Source organism: Prosopis cineraria, unplaced genomic scaffold (genome assembly GCF_029017545.1).
Source record: "Prosopis cineraria cultivar Desert tree isolate PC_DT_omini unplaced genomic scaffold, ASM2901754v1 PC3, whole genome shotgun sequence".
Classification (NCBI taxonomy): domain Eukaryota; kingdom Viridiplantae; phylum Streptophyta; class Magnoliopsida; order Fabales; family Fabaceae; genus Prosopis; species Prosopis cineraria.
In genome coordinates this window covers 43,980,990-44,005,829 of record NW_026555334.1, presented here as the reverse complement: position 1 = coordinate 44,005,829, position 24,840 = coordinate 43,980,990, and the positions used below count along the sequence as shown (strand labels likewise).

The 24,840-nt window shown below is 35.8% G+C and overlaps 2 protein-coding genes across 4 annotated transcripts; both read left to right on the top strand.

The window, feature by feature from the left end:
- The first annotated feature begins 1,574 nt into the window (after positions 1-1,574).
- Positions 1,575-8,380, top strand: LOC129306222 (ribosome-recycling factor, chloroplastic). Of its 2 annotated transcripts, none has more exons than XM_054946693.1 (11): positions 1,575-1,728; positions 1,803-1,944; positions 2,055-2,124; positions 2,257-2,352; positions 2,972-3,069; positions 3,390-3,501; positions 3,806-3,847; positions 4,193-4,249; positions 4,360-4,410; positions 7,759-7,812; positions 8,064-8,380. In XM_054946693.1, the coding sequence occupies exons 1-11, from the start codon at positions 1,641-1,643 to the stop codon at positions 8,079-8,081; spliced, it is 828 nt and encodes a 275-aa protein (XP_054802668.1). In that variant the 5' UTR covers positions 1,575-1,640; the 3' UTR covers positions 8,082-8,380. The 2 variants fall into 2 exon arrangements, with proteins under 2 accessions (XP_054802668.1, XP_054802667.1); XM_054946692.1 differs by having other exon boundaries at positions 7,756-7,812.
- An 11,064-nt stretch (positions 8,381-19,444) lies between these two features.
- LOC129306848 (ent-copalyl diphosphate synthase, chloroplastic-like) lies at positions 19,445-24,806 on the top strand. 2 transcript variants are annotated; one of them, XM_054947610.1, is made up of 15 exons: positions 19,445-19,570; positions 19,839-19,925; positions 20,016-20,110; positions 20,212-20,518; positions 20,623-20,806; positions 20,993-21,237; positions 21,316-21,436; positions 21,569-21,681; positions 21,785-22,011; positions 22,196-22,311; positions 22,996-23,094; positions 23,204-23,443; positions 23,536-23,659; positions 23,986-24,180; positions 24,388-24,806. In XM_054947610.1, the coding sequence occupies exons 1-15, from the start codon at positions 19,513-19,515 to the stop codon at positions 24,619-24,621; spliced, it is 2,445 nt and encodes an 814-aa protein (XP_054803585.1). In that variant the 5' UTR covers positions 19,445-19,512; the 3' UTR covers positions 24,622-24,806. The 2 variants fall into 2 exon arrangements, with proteins under 2 accessions (XP_054803585.1, XP_054803586.1); XM_054947611.1 differs by having other exon boundaries at positions 19,446-19,570; positions 20,993-21,207.
- Positions 24,807-24,840: the final 34 nt, after the last annotated feature.

The following is a 24,840-nucleotide window of genomic DNA, read 5'->3' as shown; positions in this document are numbered from 1 at the left end:
AAATGCATGCGCAGCTATCACGTTGATTAATTGATTGAATGTAGAGTTGCAATTATAATTAATATCGCAGAATATATAGCGAAGGAACTCATAAATAATTGAACATATATGGGTGTGGGTGCGTACATACGAAGCAATGAATCAAAGGCGCGCAACGCCCATTTATTAGAAGCAGGGTCTTTTTGAAGGACGGAGAGAGAGCCTAATAAATCACCTAAATTGTTTGAATTCGTAGATAATCATGAATTGATGTGCGTGTCATGTATAGATGACAGTGGGGACTGTGGAGGCCCATACGAGTGTTGCCTAGAAAGAAAGGTTAATTAAAACTGCTTTACCAAAAGTGGAAACAGACTCTCCTTGACACAAGCATCCACGAGAAGCCATTAGGTCGCAACCAAGAAGGAATCACAGAAATTTCGCAGCCTCTTTTTGAACTTTTAGTCCACTGTTCCCAAGCGTGAAAAGAAGGCGAGTTTGTTACTATTTTTTTACCGTCCCTCTCCCCCGCTCTAAACTGTTTGAAAATATTTGAGAGTGGTGAGTGATGGGGTGAGATAAGAAGATCGGAAATAAGACACGTGGGAGTACGGGGATGGAAGAGGTTGCACGAAGCGGAAATCTCGGCTTTAGAGACGCCGGGGGGCGCGTGCTTCCTGTGTTTTACTCAGACTGTGTCGTGCTCATCCACTCTACGAGCTTCATTAAAATTTCTCCCCAACAAACATGGATAACTGGATATGCAGTTATCCCAACAGAAAAACCATGGAATATGGATTCCGTGACCACCAAAGGTTGCAATTATTTTATCTACGTTACCTAAATTCCAAGACTGCGCTTTGCCTTTTTCTTGGGGTGTTAACTTTTGTTGGGACGACATGCGCAACTTAATAGGTTAGACGCGCCTGTCTCTTCCATCACACTCCCATGATGTTGGTTAACCAATGAATAGAACTGTAGAACCCGGGACGTGAAATAGACCATCCCAAGGCCCGTGCTTATTCCATAATGGATTTGATAGGCCCATAATTCTGTCTCAGTCTTCATATCGGACTTCCGTTGAGTAACCAAACAAAACCTTGATAAACACTTCTTTTCAAAGGCCCAAAATTAATGAAAAAGTGAAAAATTGAAAAAAGTAAAATTTATAGATAAAACCCAAAACAAAACATTGATTACTAATGGGCACCTGAGATTGTTTTTATTACTAAAAAACTTGTAAAAAACACAACCGACCGGATGAGTTCTAAATTTTTCACTTTTATTTACAAATATTGGGGGTGGACTTGTAAAAATCTAAAAATATTTTCAATATCTTGTAATTTAAGGTCTAAGCGGAAAAATTTTACAAATCTTCCCCTATATTTGTTATCCTGTGTGTGTGTGTGTTCGCTCAAGTTCAAAAAATACTAGGAATAAATCCATTTCAAGAATGATTAATTATTTTACTTTGAAGTTATATGTGATTTTCCTAAACAATCCTTGGAGTAAGGAGCCCCGGCGCCCGGCGCTGAAAAATGTACTGGACCCAAAGCGGGGGTAAAGATACTCAGCAATGAAAAGACGAGAAATTATTTCTTATCCACATATTATCCTTACACGAACGCGAACATTGAACTGGGTCAATCGTCCAAGCTCGCATGGCAACGTCCTTCTCCTCTGCTACCCTCGTTCGCTCCATCGTCAATCCCCAGCAAAACCCTTCTAAAACCCTCGTGCCCTTCAGAGGTGCGTGCTCTCCTTATACAATAATGGCCACTATCTTCAATTGTTAAAATGACTTGTTTTAAGAAACTCTGCAGAATCCTTTCGCGGAGTCTCGAGCTGCGTAAAGTGCTCCAGGGACTTCTCGTGGAGCTCTGCTGCAAGCTATGCGACTCTGAAGCTCGTTGCTCCCTGTAGATTTTCCAGCAGACTCGTTTTTCCGAGGAGGTCGTTGCGGAGGTGAGCTCATCGTTCTTCTCTACAGTCAGCGAGTAGTGTGATGATATTGGGGCGTGTCGTGTTAACCTATTTCTCTTGATCCTTATATATATATATATATATATATCCAGGACCGGAATTGTGAGGGCGGCGACTATTGAAGAAATAGAAGCTGAGAAGGCCTTCATCGAGAAAGATGTTGTGAGTATCTTCATGAAGATTGATTTTAAAATATACCGTGTGGTTAAATTGTTCGAATTCCATGATAAAGTTTGGTACTTCTATTGCACCGGGATGGTTACACTGACAGTGCCTCTCTGCCATTTGTCTCAGACAAGCCGGATGGAAAGGACTATTGAAACTGTTCGTTCAAATTTCAGTTCCATAAGGACAGGGAGAGCGAACCCAGCTATGCTTGACAAAATAGAGGTACGAATGTGAGAGCTGGCTTGTGGCTCTGCTTATCCTTAAGTACCATCATTTCTAGAAAATGCGTGGAAAACGTTATTAAGGACACCAATGTGGTTAAAAAAGTGTGGACTTCGTGGTTTGATTTTAATGAATCTTGCATTTGTCGATAATCGTACGTTTCTGTTTTCCGTTCTCAAGCTCTTCTGTTCAAGTCAAGCTAGGCCAATCAGAGTTCCCTTACTCTAAGATTTAGTCTTATTGGTCTTAAGCCTATTAAATCTCGCCATCGACTTCATCATCTCCTAAATCCCGTCTTATTATCCGCCTTTTCTTTTCCCACTTTTTTTATACATCAATTACTCCTTCCAGGTTTACTATTTTTTTCTTCTTCTAATTTTTCATCTTATTTTTACTTTGTTCTTTCATGCCACCAACGAAGCTATGTATCTGGCAATTGTCAAAGAAACTATCACTTGCCGTTTGAGTTACATATGCAGCTTGATTTGGCTTACAACACAGAAAACTTTAACTATGCATTGATACATAGGCGAGGCATCAGTATGTGCAATGAATATCTAGCTTTGATTTTGTTTATAGTGTGATCCTGTAAATGACTTGTTTTACTATGCGTTTGTAGGTGGAATATTATGGAACTCCAGTTAGCTTGAAGAGCATTGCTCAAATTAGCACTCCAGATGCCAGCTCTCTTTTGGTACAGCCATATGACAAATCAAGGTGAGTTACAGTTGCAAACTAGAGGAGGTGGAAGAAATTGGAATCATCAAAATGATCTTATCCATGTTTTTTGGATGCTACTTAATACGCAGCATGCTGTTGTCTTTAGCCTAATTCCTTCCATCTTTTTGTTGTGTGAGTCCCATGTATAGCATATTACTACCATTGTCTACAAATCTTTATGAGGACTTTTTCTGCCAAAAGATATAAAATACTGTGGCAGAATGTGTATATATGGTATCTTTATCTTGCAGTACATAATTTTTTTTTTGGGGAACAAAATCTCGGTTATTCATATTTCCTTTAAAATGTTTTTTCAGCTTGAAGGCTATTGAGAAAGCCATAGTCAACTCTGATGTGGGCATGACTCCAAATAATGATGGAGAATTGATAAGATTGAGTATTCCACCATTGACATCAGAAAGAAGGAAGGTATTTTCTCATTCCTTGAGTCTGTTTTATGCATAATTGATTAGCGTTTCTGATTTAGTTGGGAAAAAAATGCTATACAATCCCCTCTTAGCTAGCCAAGATACAAAAGAGTTCTCTAAGAAAAAGTTTACTTGATATTCGGTTGTTTAATTCACCTGATTATTCTGTTTACAAGATGAGTGTGTCTTCTAACTGTACTATTCTTTGCTCAGACGCCAAGTTTCTCCTGGAAGTATGAATGAATCTGTGGATATTATCTGAGGAACTTAAACTCCTATCTAATGATTGGTGGTTTACTTTCCAGGAATTATCAAAAATAGTGGCTAAACAAGCTGAAGAAGGGAAGGTACATTTGTAACAATACCTACACTTTGACTTAGTAATTTGCTCTTGTTTTTTTGGCCGATTTGGGATGAATCTTGTGACTTTTTTACGGGTTCAGAGGGAATTAACATAAGCCAAGTTTTTGAATTGGAAATATGGGGTTTTTTTTTTTAATGCAATTTCTTCTCCTATTCTTGCCGAAAATTATAGCTGGATGAATATTGGATTTGCAATCTCAAAGAACTGAATTGGAGATTTATATTGTTGTAGTGTTTTCTCTACAGTTTGTTTGCAGGACAAACGTTTTGGCTAAATTTTAGTGATACATAACTTCCATTTGAGTGATTGAGCTTGATCTTGTTTGTAGGTGGCTCTGAGGAATATAAGAAGAGATGCATTGAAAGCTTATGAAAAACTTGAGAAGGTTTAAATTTCCTCTCCTTTCTTATCACTCGTCACTAATTGTTTCCTTGCCTTTGGTTTCCTTTTTTCCAATGAGATTCTTTAACCATTTTGTCTGAATTTTTCTTACAGGAGAAAAAGCTCTCAGGAGATAATGTGAAGGACTTGACAAATGATCTGCAGGTAACCTGATCCTCTACATTGTCAAATAGGAAGGGTACTAAGTTCTAGCTTATCTAAACTTTGTATTGCCATGTCTCTTTTTACATTGGTCTGGGCATTTCTTTGCGATATAACTTGGGATAATCTCAAACCTACTTTGGGATGCAATGAACTATGCGACATAAGGAACATGCTTTGTTCCTAGAAGTGAGAGCATAGTGTAGCCAACCAACATAATTTTTTGCATTTTAGCCAAACAAATGAGAGAAAAGAACAAAATAACTATATTTTCCTTATAGATATGTCAGATCCATTTACTGAAATGTCCTTTTGCAAACTTCTTTTTATAAAAAATATGATGGTAAAAAAAAAAAAACAAAGATCTGGAGAAAATGATGTTGAAGCATTTTCAGTGTCTTGAGTTCTTGACTGCATATGGATCTAAGAAAGGGTCTTGTGTTTTGGTGTTGTGGATACTTGTGATTTTTGTTTATCTTATATCTCGAGCATGTTCTTCCCCCAATATTGATTCCATGGGGATTGGGGATTGCCCATTTCTACGTATAGTCCATCTCACTTTTTATCCATTTCTGAGAGATAAAAGCAGTAATAAGAAAAGAGAAAATTCTCTTTCAAGAAGTAAAAGCTTACTAACTTAATTACGAGTTTGTGTCACTAGTTTGATCAATATAAATACCAAATCTTGTAATTGGACTCGGTAAGCACTTGGTTGAGTAAGTTGGGTTCCTTGTATATATTTGACATTGATCATTCTAGATGATACATGGGAATTGGGAATAATAGGAGTAATTAGGGGAATTAGGAATATAAGGGTAGTTTGGGTATTTAAATATATTATCTATGAATAGGTCTCTAGGTTGTAATGGGAAATTATGAATGGAATTAATCTCTCTATTTCTCTCTGTTCTCCTTTCTCTCTCCCTCTTTCTCTTCTACCTCTATCAAAGGTATCAGAGCCTCCTCTCTGGCCATGGCTTTGCCGGAGAGCCGATCCAATGAATGCTTTGGTGTTCTCGAATATTATTTGGAGATGCAATCAGCTTGGCTTCAACGCAACCAGCAGATATTACACCAACAGACTCATGACTTCAGTGAGATCAAGCAAACCATGTCTCACATTTCTTAACAAATGCATGAAATGTTGGCTAAGCTTTCGATGCTTACCGAGCAGCGCTTGCACTCTCCTGTGGTCACTATGGGTGAATCGTTTAACACGCTGAACCATGTTTCAACTGAGCTCGAGTTCAACCACCAACAACAGAACAGTAACATAGACGCAGAAACAATGGGGGAGTTGAATGATATTGCGGAAGATGAAGAAAAACTTGAGCATGACGTCAAGATTGAAGCAAATCAAGAGCGGAGGACTACAGAAGTGACACAGAATGAAGTTGCTAGCCTGACTATAGATGAAGAGGAAGTCGATAGAATGCTCACAACCTTGAAGCTCGACAAGAACCTTGATAGTGATGACGATGGCTCACAAAATTTTCCAGACATTCCCACTTCAATAGCTTGTCCTCATGTCACTAGTACGACAGCGTTGTTAAAATCGACACGTCCATATTGGAGCCCAGCTGCTATAAGGTCAGCGATGATGTTGATCGCAACTTTACTGGATGATAGATACCGACTTGCGGTCTACAAAGGTAGTGAGAAAGCTTTCGTCTTGTATGACTTTGGTGCCGGACATCTCAACCTGGGTCAGATTATAGAGATGAATGGTTCGCAGTCGAATTGCTTGGCTCGAAAGCTATTAGTGGAGAATCTAAACTACCCATATTTTGTGGCTCTGTTCCTACGCTCATCGGAAGGGGTAACCAGAAAGACGTTCCTCAAAACAGTGAGGAACTTTGGTTCGGCAAACTTGACTTATCGAGCATAAGTGGAGTCGCGGCCGCAGGGGGTTGTGGTGAGTATGAGGCCGTCGCAGCTGATGTTTTTAGGGACAATGAGGAAGTAGAGCTATGCGGTGATGGTGATAGATGCAGTGACGGTGATAGCAGATGGCCGAAAGCTTGGGTCGAGTAGGGTTACTAAAGAAATCGGATTGAGTGAAGAGAGAGTGGGTCTCGGGTTTTTGTTGAAGTTTATTCGATTTTTTCCAGCGATCAGAATGCGTATTCGTGATTGCAAGTGTTTGCTTCACGTATTTACCCATAATTTCTAGAGGCACCACAAGCGTGAGCCACTTGTCAATCAGCTAAAACCCATTGGAAATGGATTTGATAAAAGTGTTGTTAGACCTTGCTTGCACATGTTTTGGGCTTCTCTTGTGTCCTTGGCCCAAAAGCCTTTTGAAAAGGGAATAATGCCAAATGGGTTTAATTACAATGATGTTAGACATTATGTTGATGAAGTTTGGGCTTCTCAAAAAGCTTTTGGTTGGAATTGGGTCTTGAAAATGGAGCTAAGGGATGTTCTTAAGCTTCAACAATGGGCTTATCACAAGTTTATGTGGCTTGCCATGATGGGCTTCTGGATTAACAGAGCACTACAACATGTTTGGGCTTTTGATGTCCATTAATTTTGTTCTCAAAGTATTTTAGTTTTAGCAACTTAAGGCCAACAAAATATATATATATATATATAGCTAAGTATTATTTTAGATATGTAGTTTCCTGCTTTTGTACTGATCCTTGAGGACAAGGATCTCTTGTTGGGGGGAGTATTGATACATGGGAATTGGGAATAATAGGGGTAATTAGGGGAATTAGGAATATAAGGGTAGTTTGGGTATTTAGATATATTCTCTATAAATAGGTCTCTAGGTTGTAATGGGAAATTATGAATGGAATTAATCTCTCTGTTTCTCTCTATTCTCCTCTCTCTCTCCCTCTTTCTCTTCTACCTCTATCACTAGATGTCACGAATCTTCCAAACATTTATGGGACCCAAGGACACATGTGTTGGGATCATTCAAGAGTGGTAGTGCATCTGCTGTTCTATATCATGTTGTTAGAAATACCACGAAGGTAGAACTGGAAGAGAAATATAGAAATACTCTGTCCAGAGAGGGAAGAGAATAATCACAGGGGAAGGGGAAGAAATGCATCAGAGGGAAAGAGACTCATCAAAATCATCAACACCCTACTCATTCTACTCTCCTCATATATAGCTTTGTGTTCACGTTTAGCATTCTCTTTCCTTTCTGTTATTTCTAACAGCATGATATAGAGCAGCAGATGCACCGCCACTCTTAAATGATCCCAATACACGTGTCCTTCTTGGGTCCCATAAATATTCAGAAGATTCGTGACCGGTAACAGGGAAACCCTAATTTGTTTGAAACTGTGAATATTGCCTTTCATTTGTTCTCATTTTAATTATTTTATCTCTATGTAGAAGTTGACAGATGGGTATATGAAGAAGATTGACAGTGTCTACAAACAGAAAGAAAAGGTATCATATGTTTTACACCGAACTTGTACTCAAAGCATGCACAAAGCCCCATGTCTAAAAACTATTTAATAATTGGTATCTATAAGGAAAAGCTGCAAGGATCTCAGTATACTTGAACTTGTAGATTCATTGGGTGTCCCTTGACTCTGGACAGGCTTTGTTTACCTTTCTGTAGTCATACTTGAAGAACGAGACAGCGTTGGTTTATGTTTTCTATCCTTATCAAGTGATATTTTCTTCTCGTCTTTCAGGAGTTGCTAACCGTTTGATGCTCGTAGACTTAAATGTAAATGTTTCGTCTCTAATGAAGGCCAAATTTTGTCTACTCTTTGTTCGGAGTTGGATGTTCGGGGCGTAACGCTTGTGTTACGCAAGACAGCTTTGAATGAGCATTATGCTTTTTTTATTTTCCCAAAAAAAAAAAACAGAGAGAGAAGGTGAATTCATGCGTATATCTAGGTTGCTATGCCTGTATGTACCTTGTCAATTGTTACACAGACCCTTCGTTTGTACTTGGGATTCTTTTATTCCATGGATCTACTGGAAATCTGAAGTGCTGTATAGCTAAGCATGCACATTGTACTTCTGCTTGTAGTAGCATCTTTGTTCATCCTCCTCCTTGGTTGTGGAGAATGGAGGACGAAGAAAGAAGCAAGGCCTGGTGTAAGAATGTCGCTGTAATCTTTTGCTTTTAATGAATCGCTTTTATACAAAAAGAAGAGAGAAATCTGAAGTGCGGATATAGCCATGGAGGCCATTGTAAATGTCCCGGGTGTTCCCTTGAGTAGGCAAAGAGGACACGTGTAAATAAAGTGTAGAGAATAACTACGTAATACTCTTCTCTTACTGACAAACATTAACATGTAACTGAAAGGTGTATCTATAATTACCGTCCTCAAGTAGTTACACGACGGTTATGATATTGTTGAGACCCTCATCTCATCCTCCCAATGATTGGAATAATCTCTTCCATAGGTTTGGAATTAATTCAGAAAAAAGGTATTGTATGTGTTTGCAACAGCATTTTTCAAAAGCCATAGTTAATTGAAGGGTTAAAGTTAAAAAATGTTCTTGAAGTGTACACAAAAAGTAACAAATAATTATAAAGTTAATTATAAATTATTTATATTCTTTAACCTAAAAAATTATTTACTCCGTTATCCTGTTGGTTTTTACATCCTATTATTCATTAGCAAGGCTACATAAAATTTTTAAATATCTTTTAATAATAAAATATAATAGTTGGACCTACTTCATATATTTTTACCATATTTTTTCACCTCACTCCTCTCTCTAGTCTACGATCTCCTCCCTCCCTTCACCCCTCTATCTCGTCTCCTTCTCTTTCCCCTCTCTTCCCCCGCTCTCTTCTTCATTTCTGCCACAGCTACCACTCTCTCAAGCTTCCTCAAGACCTCTTGTAGCACTTGATAACTCTGCTAAATCATCAGGCTGACCAAGAAGCTTCAAGACTGGTGACGCAAACAGAAAAAGGCAAGAGCAGAACACAACGCATGAAAAGAACAATCCATGAACGTTGAAGGTAAATCCCCATCATGTAGTACTCCTTGGCTCCAAAAGCTTGCCCACACAGTGTTTCTAAGGCGGTAGCCACACCCAACTTATCAAACACATACCATATATTTTATATTAAATTAACAACAAAGAAGCATGGAAAGTATGGAAAAAATGATGCCAGTACGTTTAAGGCTTTAAGCTTTGCCTCTCCCTCAACCGATCTATCCCTCCTCTCTCTCCCTCTCCCTGTCTCTCTCTCTCCATCCTCTCTCCCTCCCTCCCTCCTCTTTCTGCACATGAATGACAAGTCAAGAACAGTACCGGTTCTGCACATCCTTAGTTGTTGAGCTCGCATCCTTGGTGAAGATGGCTCCGAGGTAGGAAGGAGAAGACAAAATGGAGGGAATTGAGGAGGAGCATGATGACGCGGTCAGGTCCGACGCCGAGGTTGTTGAGACTGGAGGCGACTTTTCTAGAAAAAAAGTTCGACGTCGGCGTTGGTGAACATCTCGCCAGTGGTGTTGTTGATCAAACAAGGACGGTGGCTCGAATAGGCACGCACGATCGTTGCGACTGGATGAGCTCCCTATTTCGTTAAGTAACAGTCGCTCGTGCTAACATGGTTTGATCATGCCTTGAACTACACCGATGACAGAAGGCTTGTGGAAGAAGAGATTAGGATGACCCAGGTGAGGAGGCTGGTGGCAATGCATGCATGCGTGTTCAACCAGATGATGGAAGAAGAGAAGGAATTTTTATATTACAAAAAAATATTGGTGAAACCCACTATATCATATTTTATAATAAAAAATATTAAAAAATTTAAATGTGTACAGGGTAACTAAGCAAAAAAATTTTGAAATTAAAAGATAATGATTCATAGTTAATTTTAGGGTCATTTGTGACCTTTCATATATATTTTAAGAGCATTTTTGACTTTTAATCCTTCATTAAAAGAAGATAATAAATCAAGATGGAAGTATCCAGTGATCTTGGCAAGTTTAGAGATTTCAGGCATGCGTGCACATAGTTGACAATGTGGGTAAAAAATTATTTTATTTTTATTGATAAGTTGTAATTTCTTATTCAATTCTTATAATTCTTTAAATAAAAGTTGTTACTCTTTAAGTAAAAGTGTGATTGGGGTCTGTTATTTTAAAAATTTATTTTTCAATTATAAAAATTATATTTGATAAGTTTTGATTTATTGTTCAATTTTCATGATTCACAAAACAAAATTGTTATTCTTTAAGCAAAAATTATGACTAGTGTTTGTTTTTAATAACAGGAGTTACATTTGACAAGTTGTAATTTCTTATTCAATTTTTGTGATTCACAAAATAAAAGTTATTATTCCTTAAGCAAAAATTTTGAGTGAAGCTTCTTATTTTCAATAAAAGTAAAATAGCCTTTTCACTTTCAAATTTATTAATATAAAAGTTTTTAAAGACTTTAATAAAAATTATAATTATAATACTTTAAAAGATTAAATTATTATTTATATAATTAAAAAATTATTTTCATATTATTTTCTCATAAAACAAAGTCAGTATATTGTGGGATAGTCTTTCTATTGTAACGGGTCATCAAGGCAATCCTTGTAGATGAGCGCAAATGGCAGAGAGAATTACGTTGGCTCTGGCTGGTAGGATCATGTCACGAGGAGATTTTGTTTCGTTCGATCCTTAGTAATTGTGTTGACGATTAATATACCCCGCACGCACGAGTCGACAAGAGGAGGGGCGACTGGAAGAGAGATTAAAGGAGGGTTGATCGTCACGTTTCCCCGTGTAGCCCTGCATGTGCACGCTTTTTTCCTCAACTGATCTTTTAATTTTGATGATAAGGACATAGAACAGCCGTTTAATATTCTCAAAATCAATGTAAAATTGTTTACTAGTATCTTATTATACTACTCTCTCTTCTATTTTAGAAAACATTTTTAAAAATGATTTGGTTTCTCATAACATAAAATATCTTTTAAAAAGTAAAAGTTCAATTAATGATGGTCATAATGTCATATAAATATCACTCCATCATTATTTCGCTCATTAAATGTATCCTTTTCTCCCTCTTTCTTATTAGTGAAATATATTTTTAGTTCATAAAAAATTAAAATTTTAAACTGTATTTTATTCAATAGTTGGTTTAGTCTGTATCCATAATTTTACTAAAATTGTCTTATATAATGGAGCAAAGAGTGTGTTATATCACTCACTTTGTTTAAAAATATAAGATATTTTTAATCAAATTTAATCTCTTAATAAAATAATTACTTATTTTGAAACTAATGCCATCTTTAATTTTTATATTTACTTCTATTTAATAGAATATTTCATTCTAAAATAAATATTATGAGTTATTCATTAGGGGCATTTAAAAAAATAACAATAGTTACATTTTGAAATAATACAAATGTCTTAATTTTTTTAATGGGGAGAGTATTACTTTCTCTTGTTCTTATTATAAGACATGTTCTTCTAGAATAACTCTTTTATCCTTGACATAAATCACATATAGAGTTATTAGTTTATATTTTAAAATTTCACCTGGTTACAAATAACTAAAAAAGAATTTACTTTTAATTTAATATTTTCGTATGGCTCTTGCCTCTCTTTGTCCTTTACTCCAAAAATTTCATCTTCCATGAGAAAAAGAATGCAGCATATTCAATCAGTTTTTTTTTTAAAAAAAATCATATTCTTTAATAGAAATAATGCTGGAATACTTGTTAATTTTAAAACAGATTTAATAAATAAACTGTCTATAATTTTAGGTAAAGCAGTTGAACTTGAAAGTGACTTGGAAGTTGTAACGCTGAGTGAAATGAGTATCAAATTATCAATAGTAAAAGAAACCACAACCGACAAATAGATCATATATACCAGTTGACCGCTTATCACATTTCCATGTGTCATCAATAAGGGGTGAGCAGACAACTCACCCAACCCACCCGTTCTCGGATGAAATGGGCAGGCTAGAACCCTCCCGTTTGAGAGAAAAAAAGGGCTGGTTGATTTTACGAGCGATCTTGCATTCAGTTTATGCGGGCGCATGGGCGGCGTTATATATAATTTAAGGGGGGCAAATCCACCCCTTGATTTTAAAAAAAATTATAAGAAAAGGTTTTATATTTCATTATTTTTTATCTATTTATTTAAATATTTTGCATCCCTTAACATAACTTTAAAGATATTTGAAATTCAAAAAAAAAATTAATATATTCAATTGAAGCTTAAAAAAAAAATGTTGCATCCCTTAATCTAAGATCTTAACACTACCATTGCACGGACGAGATGGGCCATGAGTTATCTCTCCGGCAGCCTGTCCCGTCCGTGTATTTGATATGTGTATATATATAAAAGCAATAGCATGAAACGCCGCATATCAAAGAAAATGAAAACCCTTGTTGTCGAATCACTATCGCTCTCGCATTCTCCCATGAGCCATCATCAGTCATTGTCTCATCTCATCGTCATCGCCTACTCTCTTAGGTTTGTCCCTTGTTCCTCTCGTCTCTTCGAAGCTTCCCTCATTCGAATCGGTCTTCGTCTCTCTGATGCTTCGATTCTCTTGTCTCGTCTCCCTCATCTCTCAAACTTATGGGTCTAAACTCCGTAGTTGCTACCGGGTCTAAACTTTGAAGCTGCTCGCCTGGTGCTTCTGCTCTTTGGCTTACCTAAGCTCCCTGCTCACCTGCTCTCATTCCCTTATCAGTCTGAATTGGGATTTATTAGGATCACAGCAAAATATTAGTCTTTTTTTTTCTTGAAAAAAAAAACTAGAGATTTATGAAAACGGGATCTAGCCATTTTTAAGTTGTATGGGCTAGCGTGTCTAGTTTTGGAACAAGCCAACAAGGGCTACTCACAAGGAACAGGCTGGCCTAAGTCGTTTTGTCCAAAATAGGATGAGCTACAAGCAACATCTTGAGTTAGTCCGTTCCGCCCGTTGCTCAACCCTAGTCATCATGCATGGTTTTTTTCCAATTCAACTTTAATATTAATCAGTAATTGTTGTCACCATACTTTTTAGATTAGTCAAATATGCTCTCAATTCATTTTACTATAATTGATAAAATAAAATAAAGAAATAAATACTCCTATAGAAAGACATCAATAAATGTGGCACTTAACTTTTAAAATGAGATGTGAAGTGAAATTTAAAAAAAAAATCTCCTAAAAAATGCCTATATTTTGAAATGGAGGGGGGTATTGTGTCTATATTTTTAAATCATAGAAAGCTCGTAGAATGTTAATTATTATTCAGTTTTTCCCGGAAGAAGCCCCACGTATATATTTATTAAAAGGGATCTTAAAAATAGTAATTATTTAAAAGGATCAAATACCAGAATATAAATTTTAAAATACAAAATTTCCCCCAATCAAATCTCTTATATTTTCTCTAACCACATATCAAATTGAATTTGCTAGTTACACAGTGGTAAATAAAAAAATAAATATTTTTTAAATTGAACTGATTTAATTTTTTAAAAATATTTATTTTAAAATTATATTCAATTAATTATTCTTTAAAATATATTAATTTAATTAAATTTAATACTATATTTTCGTTTTTATTTGTGTGGAATTGAAATCTGCACAACTTTATTTTTAAAAGAAGTTTTTTGTAATTTATGCAGTACTCCACATTAATTTTAATGTACTATTAACAAGTTTTATATTAAGTTTATAATAATCAATTACACTTATCTCGGTCCTTTAGCTTAATTTTATTTTTTATGGTTTTTATAATAAATTTTAACAGTATTAGATCCCTCTCTCTAATTTTCCCTTTTTAATTTAAAAGCTAACATATATTTTTCCTATGCAATAGAAAGAAGTGGTTATAATTTAAAAGCATCGCGGATAATGCTGAAATAATATTAAAATGCTTGGAGAAATAATTATAAAAAATCCTCTTCATGGTATTAGCAACGTACATACTCTTCAGTATAGCAATATATGGTTTGACATATAGGTATGGAACTGGTCAACCGGAGAGCAAGGAAGGTGCGCCAATGATTTAAGTTATGAGAGAGAGAGAGAGAGAGAGAGAGACTCCGCGACGTGATTTGAAACGTGGGAAAACAGTGTGATGCCCTAGAAAAAACGTGGGAAAAATAGCGGTGGAAGTCAAACAAAGTGCCCAGGATGCAGAAGCATAATGGGCTTAATTATCAATAATTTAAACAAATACCCTGTGGTGTTTATAATTATATCCACATTATCATGGTTTCTCTATCGAAGTCCTTGCATCGTCCATCTGGTTCCACATTGTACACATGAAAGATTAAAGCAGGTCAGCCACAGTTAAGGTTGGAAGTAGAAGCCTATGCGGCCAAGGTTATTCTGAGCTCAACCCAATTTATTCATTGAATAAATGTAAGTCAGATTCACACTTCTGATTGTATTTATTCATAAGCCTAACAAAATCGCTGATTTATATGTTATTATTATGTAATATATTACATGTATATTAGTTTCGTCATTTAATTTTTAATCAATATATATTGTTATTTTTAATTAATTATTTTTTCATTTTTTTACTTTATTATTGTATTATATTGTAATTGATAAATTCTTTTAATTATATATATATATACACATATATATATCATAATTGATAAATCAAGTCATATATATATATATATATAGTAAAAGATAAAGATTTTAATAATTTTAAAATATATTTAAAATGTTTGAAACTAATATAATATATAAGTTTATTTCAAAAGTTTAATTGTAAATAGACTACCAGATCAACTTAAATAAATTCAAACTTGAGCCATGATAAAAAAAAAATACTTATACAATAAACTTCAGAGTCCAGACTAGACTCAAATCTTTAACCTATCATAAAAGTTTAAGCTTATCTAGTTAAAGCTTAACATGACTTAACCTATTTTGTTACTAATCCCATATTGTGTATGCGAGGTGTGCATGGGGAAGGAGGGGGAAATAATGGAACAAGAGGCTCAATGGTTGACGCTAGAAAAGCATCTATGCGGAGAGTTTGGTGAGATTCCGCCTCGGAAGCTAGCCGGCAAACTGTTTTCAAAAGTATTTGGCATGTGCATGCTTCCTTCCTTGTAGTTAAAACCCTATTTAATTATAAATACAAGATAGAGATTTAATAGTTTATTATTTTAATTTTTAAACATTTTTTATTGTGGTCATTTATTCTAATAAAAGGTAAAAATAAAAAGTTAAACATTTTTTTACAAATTTAAAAATATTAATTATCATTTTTAAGAAACGTGGAGTCAATTGGTTTTGCCATATAATTATGATGACAAAAAGTATTTCTTCCATACTGTAATATAAATTATAGTTAACCAATTTATAATTTAAGAATAATATTAGTTGAAACATTAAATTTTTAAAAATATTTATATCTTTTTATTTATATTTTCATTAAACACTATATTTTAAGAGCCTTGATAATAATCATTAAAATTTTAATGTATGATTTTTTTAAAAAAATAATAAATGAATTAAGTGTATAGTTAAAAAATAAATATAAAAAATATTCAATATCTTTTATTTTAAATTAGGTAATATTTTTAAAAAATATCTTATATTGTGACCGGAGGAAGTGCATGTATCAAGAGGATGCATTAAATGAGCAAGGGAATAGGAGAGTTTCCTCGCTGTACACATGCCTTCCTACCCTTTTGTTACAGACGAGCTTAACCAGGGGGCCTTTTTTTTTTTTGCCCAACTCCAAGCATGTTGATGTTAGAATTCTTATATTAAGTGTACTTATTAATAAAATATTTTATTAAAATAGTTTAAACTATTTAGTTAGATACTTTTTAAATTTATATATTTATGATTTGTCTTTTAATCTTTAAATATGAGACTTTTTTTTATCTTTTAATATTTTCTTTGCTACTTTTTTTTTATCTTCTCTTTTCCTTTTCATGCCTAGACTTGTATTTTTTTAAAGTCTGCCTCAGGTCGATTCAATTTCTTTTCTTTCTCTATCTCTTAATCTCTTGTTTTTTTTTTCATCTTTTATTTTTTTTCTTTTTTCTCATTTTCTTATCCTCGATCAAATGATTCATGATATCATATTAGAATTTTTATATTAAGTGTGCGTAAGGATAATATACACTATTAAAATAACTTAAGTCATTTGATTAGATACTTCCTAAGCTTATATATTTATGATTTATTTTTTAATATTTAGATGTGAGACTTTCTTTTATTTTCTAATAATTGATACGTGCTTTTGTTATTTTAAGTTTCTAAGTTTTTCTTAAAAAATTTCAAGCATATAACCTGGGTGAGGAAGGTGTTATATATAAACTTATAATTATAACACGTAACGCCGCCCCCTTCCCCTTGCTGCGCTTCTCAATCAATACATTTGATAGACACAAAGGGGGGAAACAACGTAACTCAGTTATATTTTACGATTATAAATCTATAAAAAAAATAAAAATAAAAACTCCAGATGAGATAATTTCGTAGAAAAATAATCCGTTAATTAGTAGATCGTGAATTATCTACCCACTGAATAATAATATATTTCTGTTACCATCTAAAGGCCGTCGAAATACAATGGTAAGGGTACTGTGGTGAGAATCTGGATAAAAAGTCTAGAGATTAAATCCTCGTGATTCATAAAAAAAAAAAAAAACTGTAAGAAATTTTAAATTCTCTCAAAACCATGACCATTATCTATTTCATGCATGATTGTTGTTGTGGTCCTCTTTGTCCTCTTTAAGGAATATCCAAATGCAGTTAGATGAGCCAAGAAGTTAAGAACAAAGGACTCTGATTCGAATATAATGCAGGTAATAAAAAAAATACAAATATAATTGAATAGTACAAATAATAAGCCAAGAAAACGTTTCGTCCATATCAGCACACACGTGCCATTCCCGCTCCAAATGAAAATCTCTTGACACGTACGATTGCGAGGCATGACGAGGAGCTTGTTATATTTGATTTGTATTCTGACCACTGAAAATAGTTTGAATTTTTAAAATCAATAAATATATTCTGTCTTTTTCCCCTTCTAAAACGACAAAGAATAATGAATAAATAAATTAAAATTGTTAGAATTTAACCTGAATAGTTCAAATATAGAATTTGACTTTAACAATTTATACCCAAAAAACTAGAAAAAAATGACCTGAAATGAGTAGTTTAAAACATGGATTAGATCTAGCAGAATGAGTTATTTTTTCATAACATGACGAACATGGTTTGAATCTCCAATGGTATCTTAAACAGGATTACTCCTAATAAATGGACACTTGTACACAGTCAATAAAATTAAGAAAAATATTTTATAAAATATTCTTAATTAATTATAGGTCTGGACTGTTCAAGACAAATTTTATCTATTCAGGTTAAATTTCAACAATTTAAATTTATTTATTTAATATTATAACAACGTAGTATACCGCTGAGCAGGTTGATGCACGGAAACTGAATCCGAGTTGAAGGTGTTATTTCTCTGAATTTCTTTAAGCGGATGGGTAAACCCGTTCATTTGTAGCTTCTTCGAGTTCTCTTTAATTTACTGTCAATTATTTTTCTGCTTTGATGAACTCTGAACCTAAAATAATTAATGACGAGCTATCTGGTAAAATTGCATCAATAATGATGGTGAAGAACTTAAAGTGCTTATAATGTTAATTAATTAGGTAAACATATGTTGGGATGATGGTGGAAGATAATAGAGAATCAAGGAGCCTTTGATACCCATTGTTGCGGTATTGTCTGATTTGGCAGCACCAATAATTTAATTTGAGGGGAGCTCATCCATTCAAGCAACGACATAAAGGTTTTAGTGTGACGTGCAAGCGCGGAAATAAAAGGCTACTGCAAAGCGAGGAAGAGAAATTAAAATATATAGTAGAAAACAAAGCGAGCAGAGAAGGAAAAAGTGGATAATATAATGAACAAGCTAAGGGAGGGTATTTTAGGGACGAATTGAGATGAATTAGAAGGATGCATGGATGGTGGGAGAGGAGAGAAAAAGGGCGGGTGCCACGGTGGAGAGTGGCCGCGCAAGACAAATGAAACCGTAGGGGGTTCGAACTCGGAATATCATGAGTAAAAAATTGAGTGGGGAGTGGGGATGACGTCAAGAGAAGCACCTGGAAGGGTGAAAATAGAACAGATTCTTATTAGAAATCCATTACTTGACCTACTTCATATTTAACATATGCTATTTATTAGATAAATTTAGGCTTGCAGGTTTATGTTTTTGATTGGATTTATTTAGTTTAAAATGTCAAACCTAGTTTTACGTGACCTTGATTAGGGGTTTAATTGATCGGCCCATATACATAATTACATATTATATATTATATTATACACACATCAATTTTATCATTTTAACTTTTATGTAATTTATTTTTTTATTTTTAGTTTTATCATATTAAATTTATATGTTAATTTTAATGTTATTACTTTATTATTGTATTGTTTTATAGTTGGCAAGTTTTCTTAATCATTACATATTGTAATTAATAAATCAAGTTATATATTATAGAGTTGAACAGTTATAAATCATATTTGAGACTTTTAAAATCAATATATAAACACATTTAAAATGTTTACTTTTAAATAGATTTCCATATAATACCAAACTTTAGATATAAGTTTAGGCTTAAGCAGTAAAATTTTTTTTATACAGATATCAGGTTAGATTCAGGTCATGTTTGGTTATTACAATGGAATGGAATATAGTAAAAAATTTAATATAAAAATAAATTAAATTATCATTCTTTCTCATAATAAATATGATAAAATTTATTAATATGTATTATAAATATAAAAATCATGACACCTTCCAAAAATTTTATAAATTATGATTCTTAATTTTATTAAATAAATTATTTCATTTCTTGATGAATGTAGCTTACTATTCTTCTTGAACATATTATTTTTAACTTTGTTTTTTTTCCCCCAAACATTTCATTCCACTTCTTTCTAATTTCCACAAAGACTCAAGTAAACCTTACCAAAGCTTACCCAAGGCATGGACCTGGGAAAGGGAGATCACATTCACCTCCACCTTCACATTCACATTCACATTCTGTGGCAGAGAGAGCTGGGGAGGGAAAACTTTGCTGCGATCGACGCCATGCACCAAAAATCTCTCTTCTATAAATGCCCCCTCCTTCCCACACCCCACTTCCCCGCCCTGCTCTCAGCCATGCCTTCTCTCCTCCACCTCTTTCCCCTTCCCTCCCTCTTCCTACCTCCTCCTCCAGGTATTTCTTTATTCATTCCCTCTTTCTTCCCCTCCCACATCATGCGATCCCCACTTCCTCTCTTTTTCACCATGCCTTTTTTATTTTTTAATTTCCTCTGTGTTTTTTTTTCACTTTTTTTTTTTAAATCTTGTCCCCCCGAAAAAGAAGGAACAAAAGTTAAACGGGACGATCCTTTAGAAAGCCCGGAGTTAGTCAACTAGTACGATCTATCTAACCGTTCCTTCGCCCGACAACAATGAGTGAAGACTTGTATCATCTCATGCAGGTGCCCCGCCTTCCGAGGTCAGGCACAAGGAAGCCACCTTGGATCCCCGCATCAGATGCAGCGCCGTCTCCAAACCTCCCAGTCAAGGCACTTCATATATATTCCCCTTTTCCTTTCCTTCTCTCCATTCCCCTCCAACAATCCCGTTAATTACTATACTACTCTGTGCCCATGCAGGATATACGGACCCTGTATTAGTTCAGGAGGGCCTGCCCCGGTTGAGGTGGCGCGAGATTGTCCGTGATGACATAGACGACGAACCAGCTCATGAGGTTCTTTCCTTCCAAGAACTTGACGTTAACGTTCTCTCTGCGTCCCTATCTCCTTGTTTTTGTGCTCGTGGACGCGGTCACGAATTTAGATATATTAACAGGCTCGGGTGACCGATCGCGAGATCAAGCAGCGAGCCGACGCTGTCAGATCGACGCTGCGTTCGTTGGAGGATGGCGAGATTGCCGTTTCTGCTTACGACACTGCATGGGTCGCTCTCGTGCCGGATGTTCGTGGGAGTGGTGCTCCCCAATTTCCTTCCAGTCTTGAATGGATCGCCAATAATCAGCATCCGGACGGTTCCTGGGGCGATTCTCAGACATTCTTGGCCCACGATCGAATTATCAACACCTTGGCCTGCGTTGTTGCGTTGAAATCATGGAATATCCACCCGGAAAAGTGCGAGAAAGGTTGTATTAGATATCAATTCATGATAAATAACTAAGTATAGATTGTTAATGAAGCTCTGCTGCGGTATTTTTTGGGTGATTATATAGTCTTAGTCGGCATGCAGGGATGGCATTCTTTTATGACAACCTGGACAAGCTTCAGGGAGAAAAGGCGGAGCACATGCCCATCGGCTTTGAAGTTGCATTTCCTTCGCTTCTAGATCTAGCCCGGAGGCTGAACATTGAAGTAACGTGTGATTCCCATGTCTTGAAAGAGATATTTGCCAAGAGAGACATAAAGCTCTCGAGGTATGTTGCCTAGGTACAGCGATCAGGGACAACGTTAAAGCTAAAGCTGTTAAGCATAACATGTTTTCAGGGAAAAAGTATTCGTAACTTTGCCCGAGTGATGTAAAGTTGTTTAACGCAGTTTGTGTGCCGTGCATTATTTAATTAATTTCTGAAATATATATGGTGGGTGGTGGGATTTTATAGAATACCGAGAGAGCTGATGCATAAAGTGCCCACAACGCTGCTCCATAGCCTGGAAGGGATGGCCGGGCTCGAATGGAACGACCTTCTAAAGCTTCAGTGTAAGGATGGGTCGTTCTTGTTTTCTCCGTCCTCCACTGCCTATGCTCTTGCCCACACTAGAGACCCAAATTGCCTCAATTACTTGAATAAAGCTGTCACGAAGTTCAATGGAGGAGGTACTAAAGCGCCTTTATTGGCCACTCCAAGTACTGATCACTGCTCCTTTTCCCTTTCTACATCATTTCATTTCCTTAATACTTATTCTTGCTTAAGCTTTATAACAGTTCCCAACGTATATCCCGTGGATTTGTTCGAACATATTTGGCTGGTAGATAGGCTTCAGCGTCTCGGAATTTCGAGATATTTCCAGAACGAGATCAAGGACTGTATGAGCTATGTTCGTAGGTAGGCCCACATATGGACATGATCAGTTCTCTACACACGTCAACTCTATCATTAAGCTTTTTTTATGCATGCTATTATTAGTAAGCTTTTTCAACTCATGAGAAATATTGATTCCTGCTGAATTTGAATCAGGTATTGGACCGAGAAGGGTATCTGTTGGGCAAGTAATTCCAATGTTCAAGATATTGATGACACGGCAATGGGATTCAGGTTACTGAGATTACATGGCTATGAAGTTGCACCCAGTGAGTTCCGTACACACGCATATGCTAATTGTTAATGATGGGTTAATTGATGGTTGACCTTGTTTTCATTTCTGATCGATGTATATTACATTTTTCAAACCAGGTGTGTTCAAGAACTTTGAGAGAAATGGTGAATTCTTTTGCTTTGCGGGGCAGTCAACGCAGGCGGTGACGGGAATGTTCAATCTATATAGAGCTAGTCAAGTGGCGTTTCCGGGAGAGAAGGTTCTTGAAGATGCGAGGCAGTTCTCAGTCAGGTTCTTGAGAGAGAAACAAGCGGCGAATGAGCTCCTGGATAAATGGATAATTATGAAGAACTTACCCGGAGAGGTATCACATCCTTCAATTAATGGCCGCGCCACGAGCGACCAAATTATCCACATGCAGTGCTCATTAATTAATGAAAATTATTTGAATAATGAACAATAATAGTCATATATATCCTGGAGCACTCAGGTAAATGTGCCCAGTCATGTAGCTTGGCACTAATAAACAGTGAATGTACATAATGCAGGTGGCTTACGCATTGGACATGCCCTGGCATGCAAGTTTACCCCGAGTGGAAACCAGATTTTATATGGATCATTATGGTGGTGACAGCGACGTTTGGATTGGCAAGACTCTTTATCGGTTCTCTCTTTTCTCCCTCTCTCCCTAAACCCTTGAATTTGCATCCATTAATGTGGTGCATTTCCTAAACGGGTAATTTTTTTACATCAGTTAATATTTTAGATACAATATTAAAATATTGTTGCTACATCTATACTCTATAGCACCATGAAATTATTCACAAACATTTGCAGAACAGAAATAAAATCAATTAATAGCCCACTTGAGATTAATTCATGTGCTGGCTTAAAAAGTTGAAATTTGCAATAATAATATAATTTTTAATTAAAATATTGTTAATAAGAACATTAATTTGTTCACAGAAAGAATATTTTTTATTGCCTTTTCCCAATGTTATTTATTTTGCATAAAAAATTAAAATTAATATTAGCCTCGACATTGAGAAAAGCTTTACAGTGGCAGGAGCATTTATCTGCTCTTATTTAGTTGTCATTTTAAAATCAACTGGATTAGGGGTATCCCAGCCGTGGCAGTGGCTAGTGATCATTGACTTGAGCCATGTTAGTTTAGAACTTAGAAAAAAATTAATTAAGAGTTCATCAGCTGATTTCATTTGATGACACTAAAAATAGATTATGAAATTGAAGTGACAGTCAGCGACGAGTTAAACGACCATCTGCAAAAGAAATAATTGGTATATTCGGAAATTCGGCCTTCACAAAAATGAATTGTTGTGTAAAACAGGATGCCGTATCTGAGCAATAACAATTATCTGGAGCTGGCAAAATTAGACTTCAACAATTGCCAAGCACTGCACCTACGAGAATGGGCCAGCGTTCAGAAGTAAGAGCATCAATTTTTTTTTCAAATTGCTAACGCTTCAAGAGGTTTTAGTGTTTTTATTCACCCCTTTCTCTTACACTCAACTTTGCAACCACACACACACATGCAGGTGGCACTCAGACTGTAGATTGGGAGAGTTTGGATTAAGCAGAAAAGCTCTTCTTTTTGATTTTTTTTTGGCTGCCGCCAGCATGTTTGAGCCTGAAAGATCTCAAGAGAGGCTTGCATGGGCCAAAACCTCTGCCTTGCTTCACACAATCACCTCCCATGTTAAGGACGATCCAAGGAGGAAAGCTTTTGTCAATCACTTCATCAGTTGCATCAAGGAACGAGACTACTCCACTGCCTGGTAAATTATTACAAATTAACAACTCGCGATTCTCCTTATTAATTTTCCAAATTCCTGCTCGTTATTGTTCCTTCTTCCATGTTTGTGTGCAGGAGATTAAATAGGAACAGAACAGAGGAAGGGCTCGTGGGCGCTTTGGTTGAAACGATAGATCAGCTCTCGTGGGATATACTTGTATCTCATGGCCATGAAATTGGCTTTGACATGCACCATACAGTGAGTCTTCCTATTTAATTTCCCTCCTGTTCAAAGCTTACAGTGTTCGCTTTCCCCGTAAAAGCGAATATTCGGGATTCTTCTGCCACAACAGCAACTTATTAAAACGCCGTTAGCGATGATAATTTGCAGTGGAGCTCAGTGCTGACTCTGATACTCACTTTTCACTGTTAAATTTGTCAACTAACTGACTAAGGTCACCGTTCTACTCAGCAAATGAAAGGAAAACATGAGTGGTCTATGTCAAACAATGAACAAAAAAGTACTGTTTCCAATGTTTTCATGTTTGATGCTTTCCCCTAATTTTTCTGTAACGTAACATACAGTGGAAAAAGTGGCTATCAAATTGGCAAAGTGGAGGGGACACGTGTCAAGGGCATGCAGAACTTCTGGTAAAAATAATAAACCTATGCGGTGGGAGCTGGATTTCAGAGGAGATACTGTTGAATCCTCGATACCAACAGCTCATTGAACTCACCAATAGGGTCTGCTACAGGCTTCATTGTTACCAAAAAGACAAGGTCAGCAGCAGGACAAGCACTATGTCCAGAACGAACGTTACCTCGGTGTTTAATATTTTGGCTGCACTATCTTGACTGGTCTTTTCAAATTCTCAGAAACTCTGCCCATCATCCCAAGAAATCAACTTAAATGAAAGTGTGGCGTACTCCATGATATATCTATCCATCGTTAATAGTTTCTTAATTTGTTCTTTTATACATTTTTAGGCACCTCAGAGTGGCGGCAGTGGCATGCGGACATATCGCATCACCACCTCAGAAGCAGAGTCAGAAATGCAGCAACTTGTGAAGTTGGTGCTTCAGGAATCTTCTAACGACATAGATTCCAGCATCAAGAATACTTTCCTTACAGTGGCAAAGAGCTATTATTATGCAGCCATATGTGATTCAAGCACCATCAACTTCCACATTGCCAAAGCTCTCTTCGAGAAAGTCACTTAAAATTTGTCTCTTTGTCTTCACTGGTCATGTCCACCACTGTCCATAAGTAGTCCGTAATGTATAATAATCTGTGTGACTGAATGAACGGTTTGCCTGTTAAATTTGCTGTCCAAAAAAAAAGAGTAAATCGATATCGTGTAGACAACTTAAATTCAAAAAGTAGAAGTTATGGCATGTTATATAAATATATAGATCCCCATGAGATTTACAAATACCTGA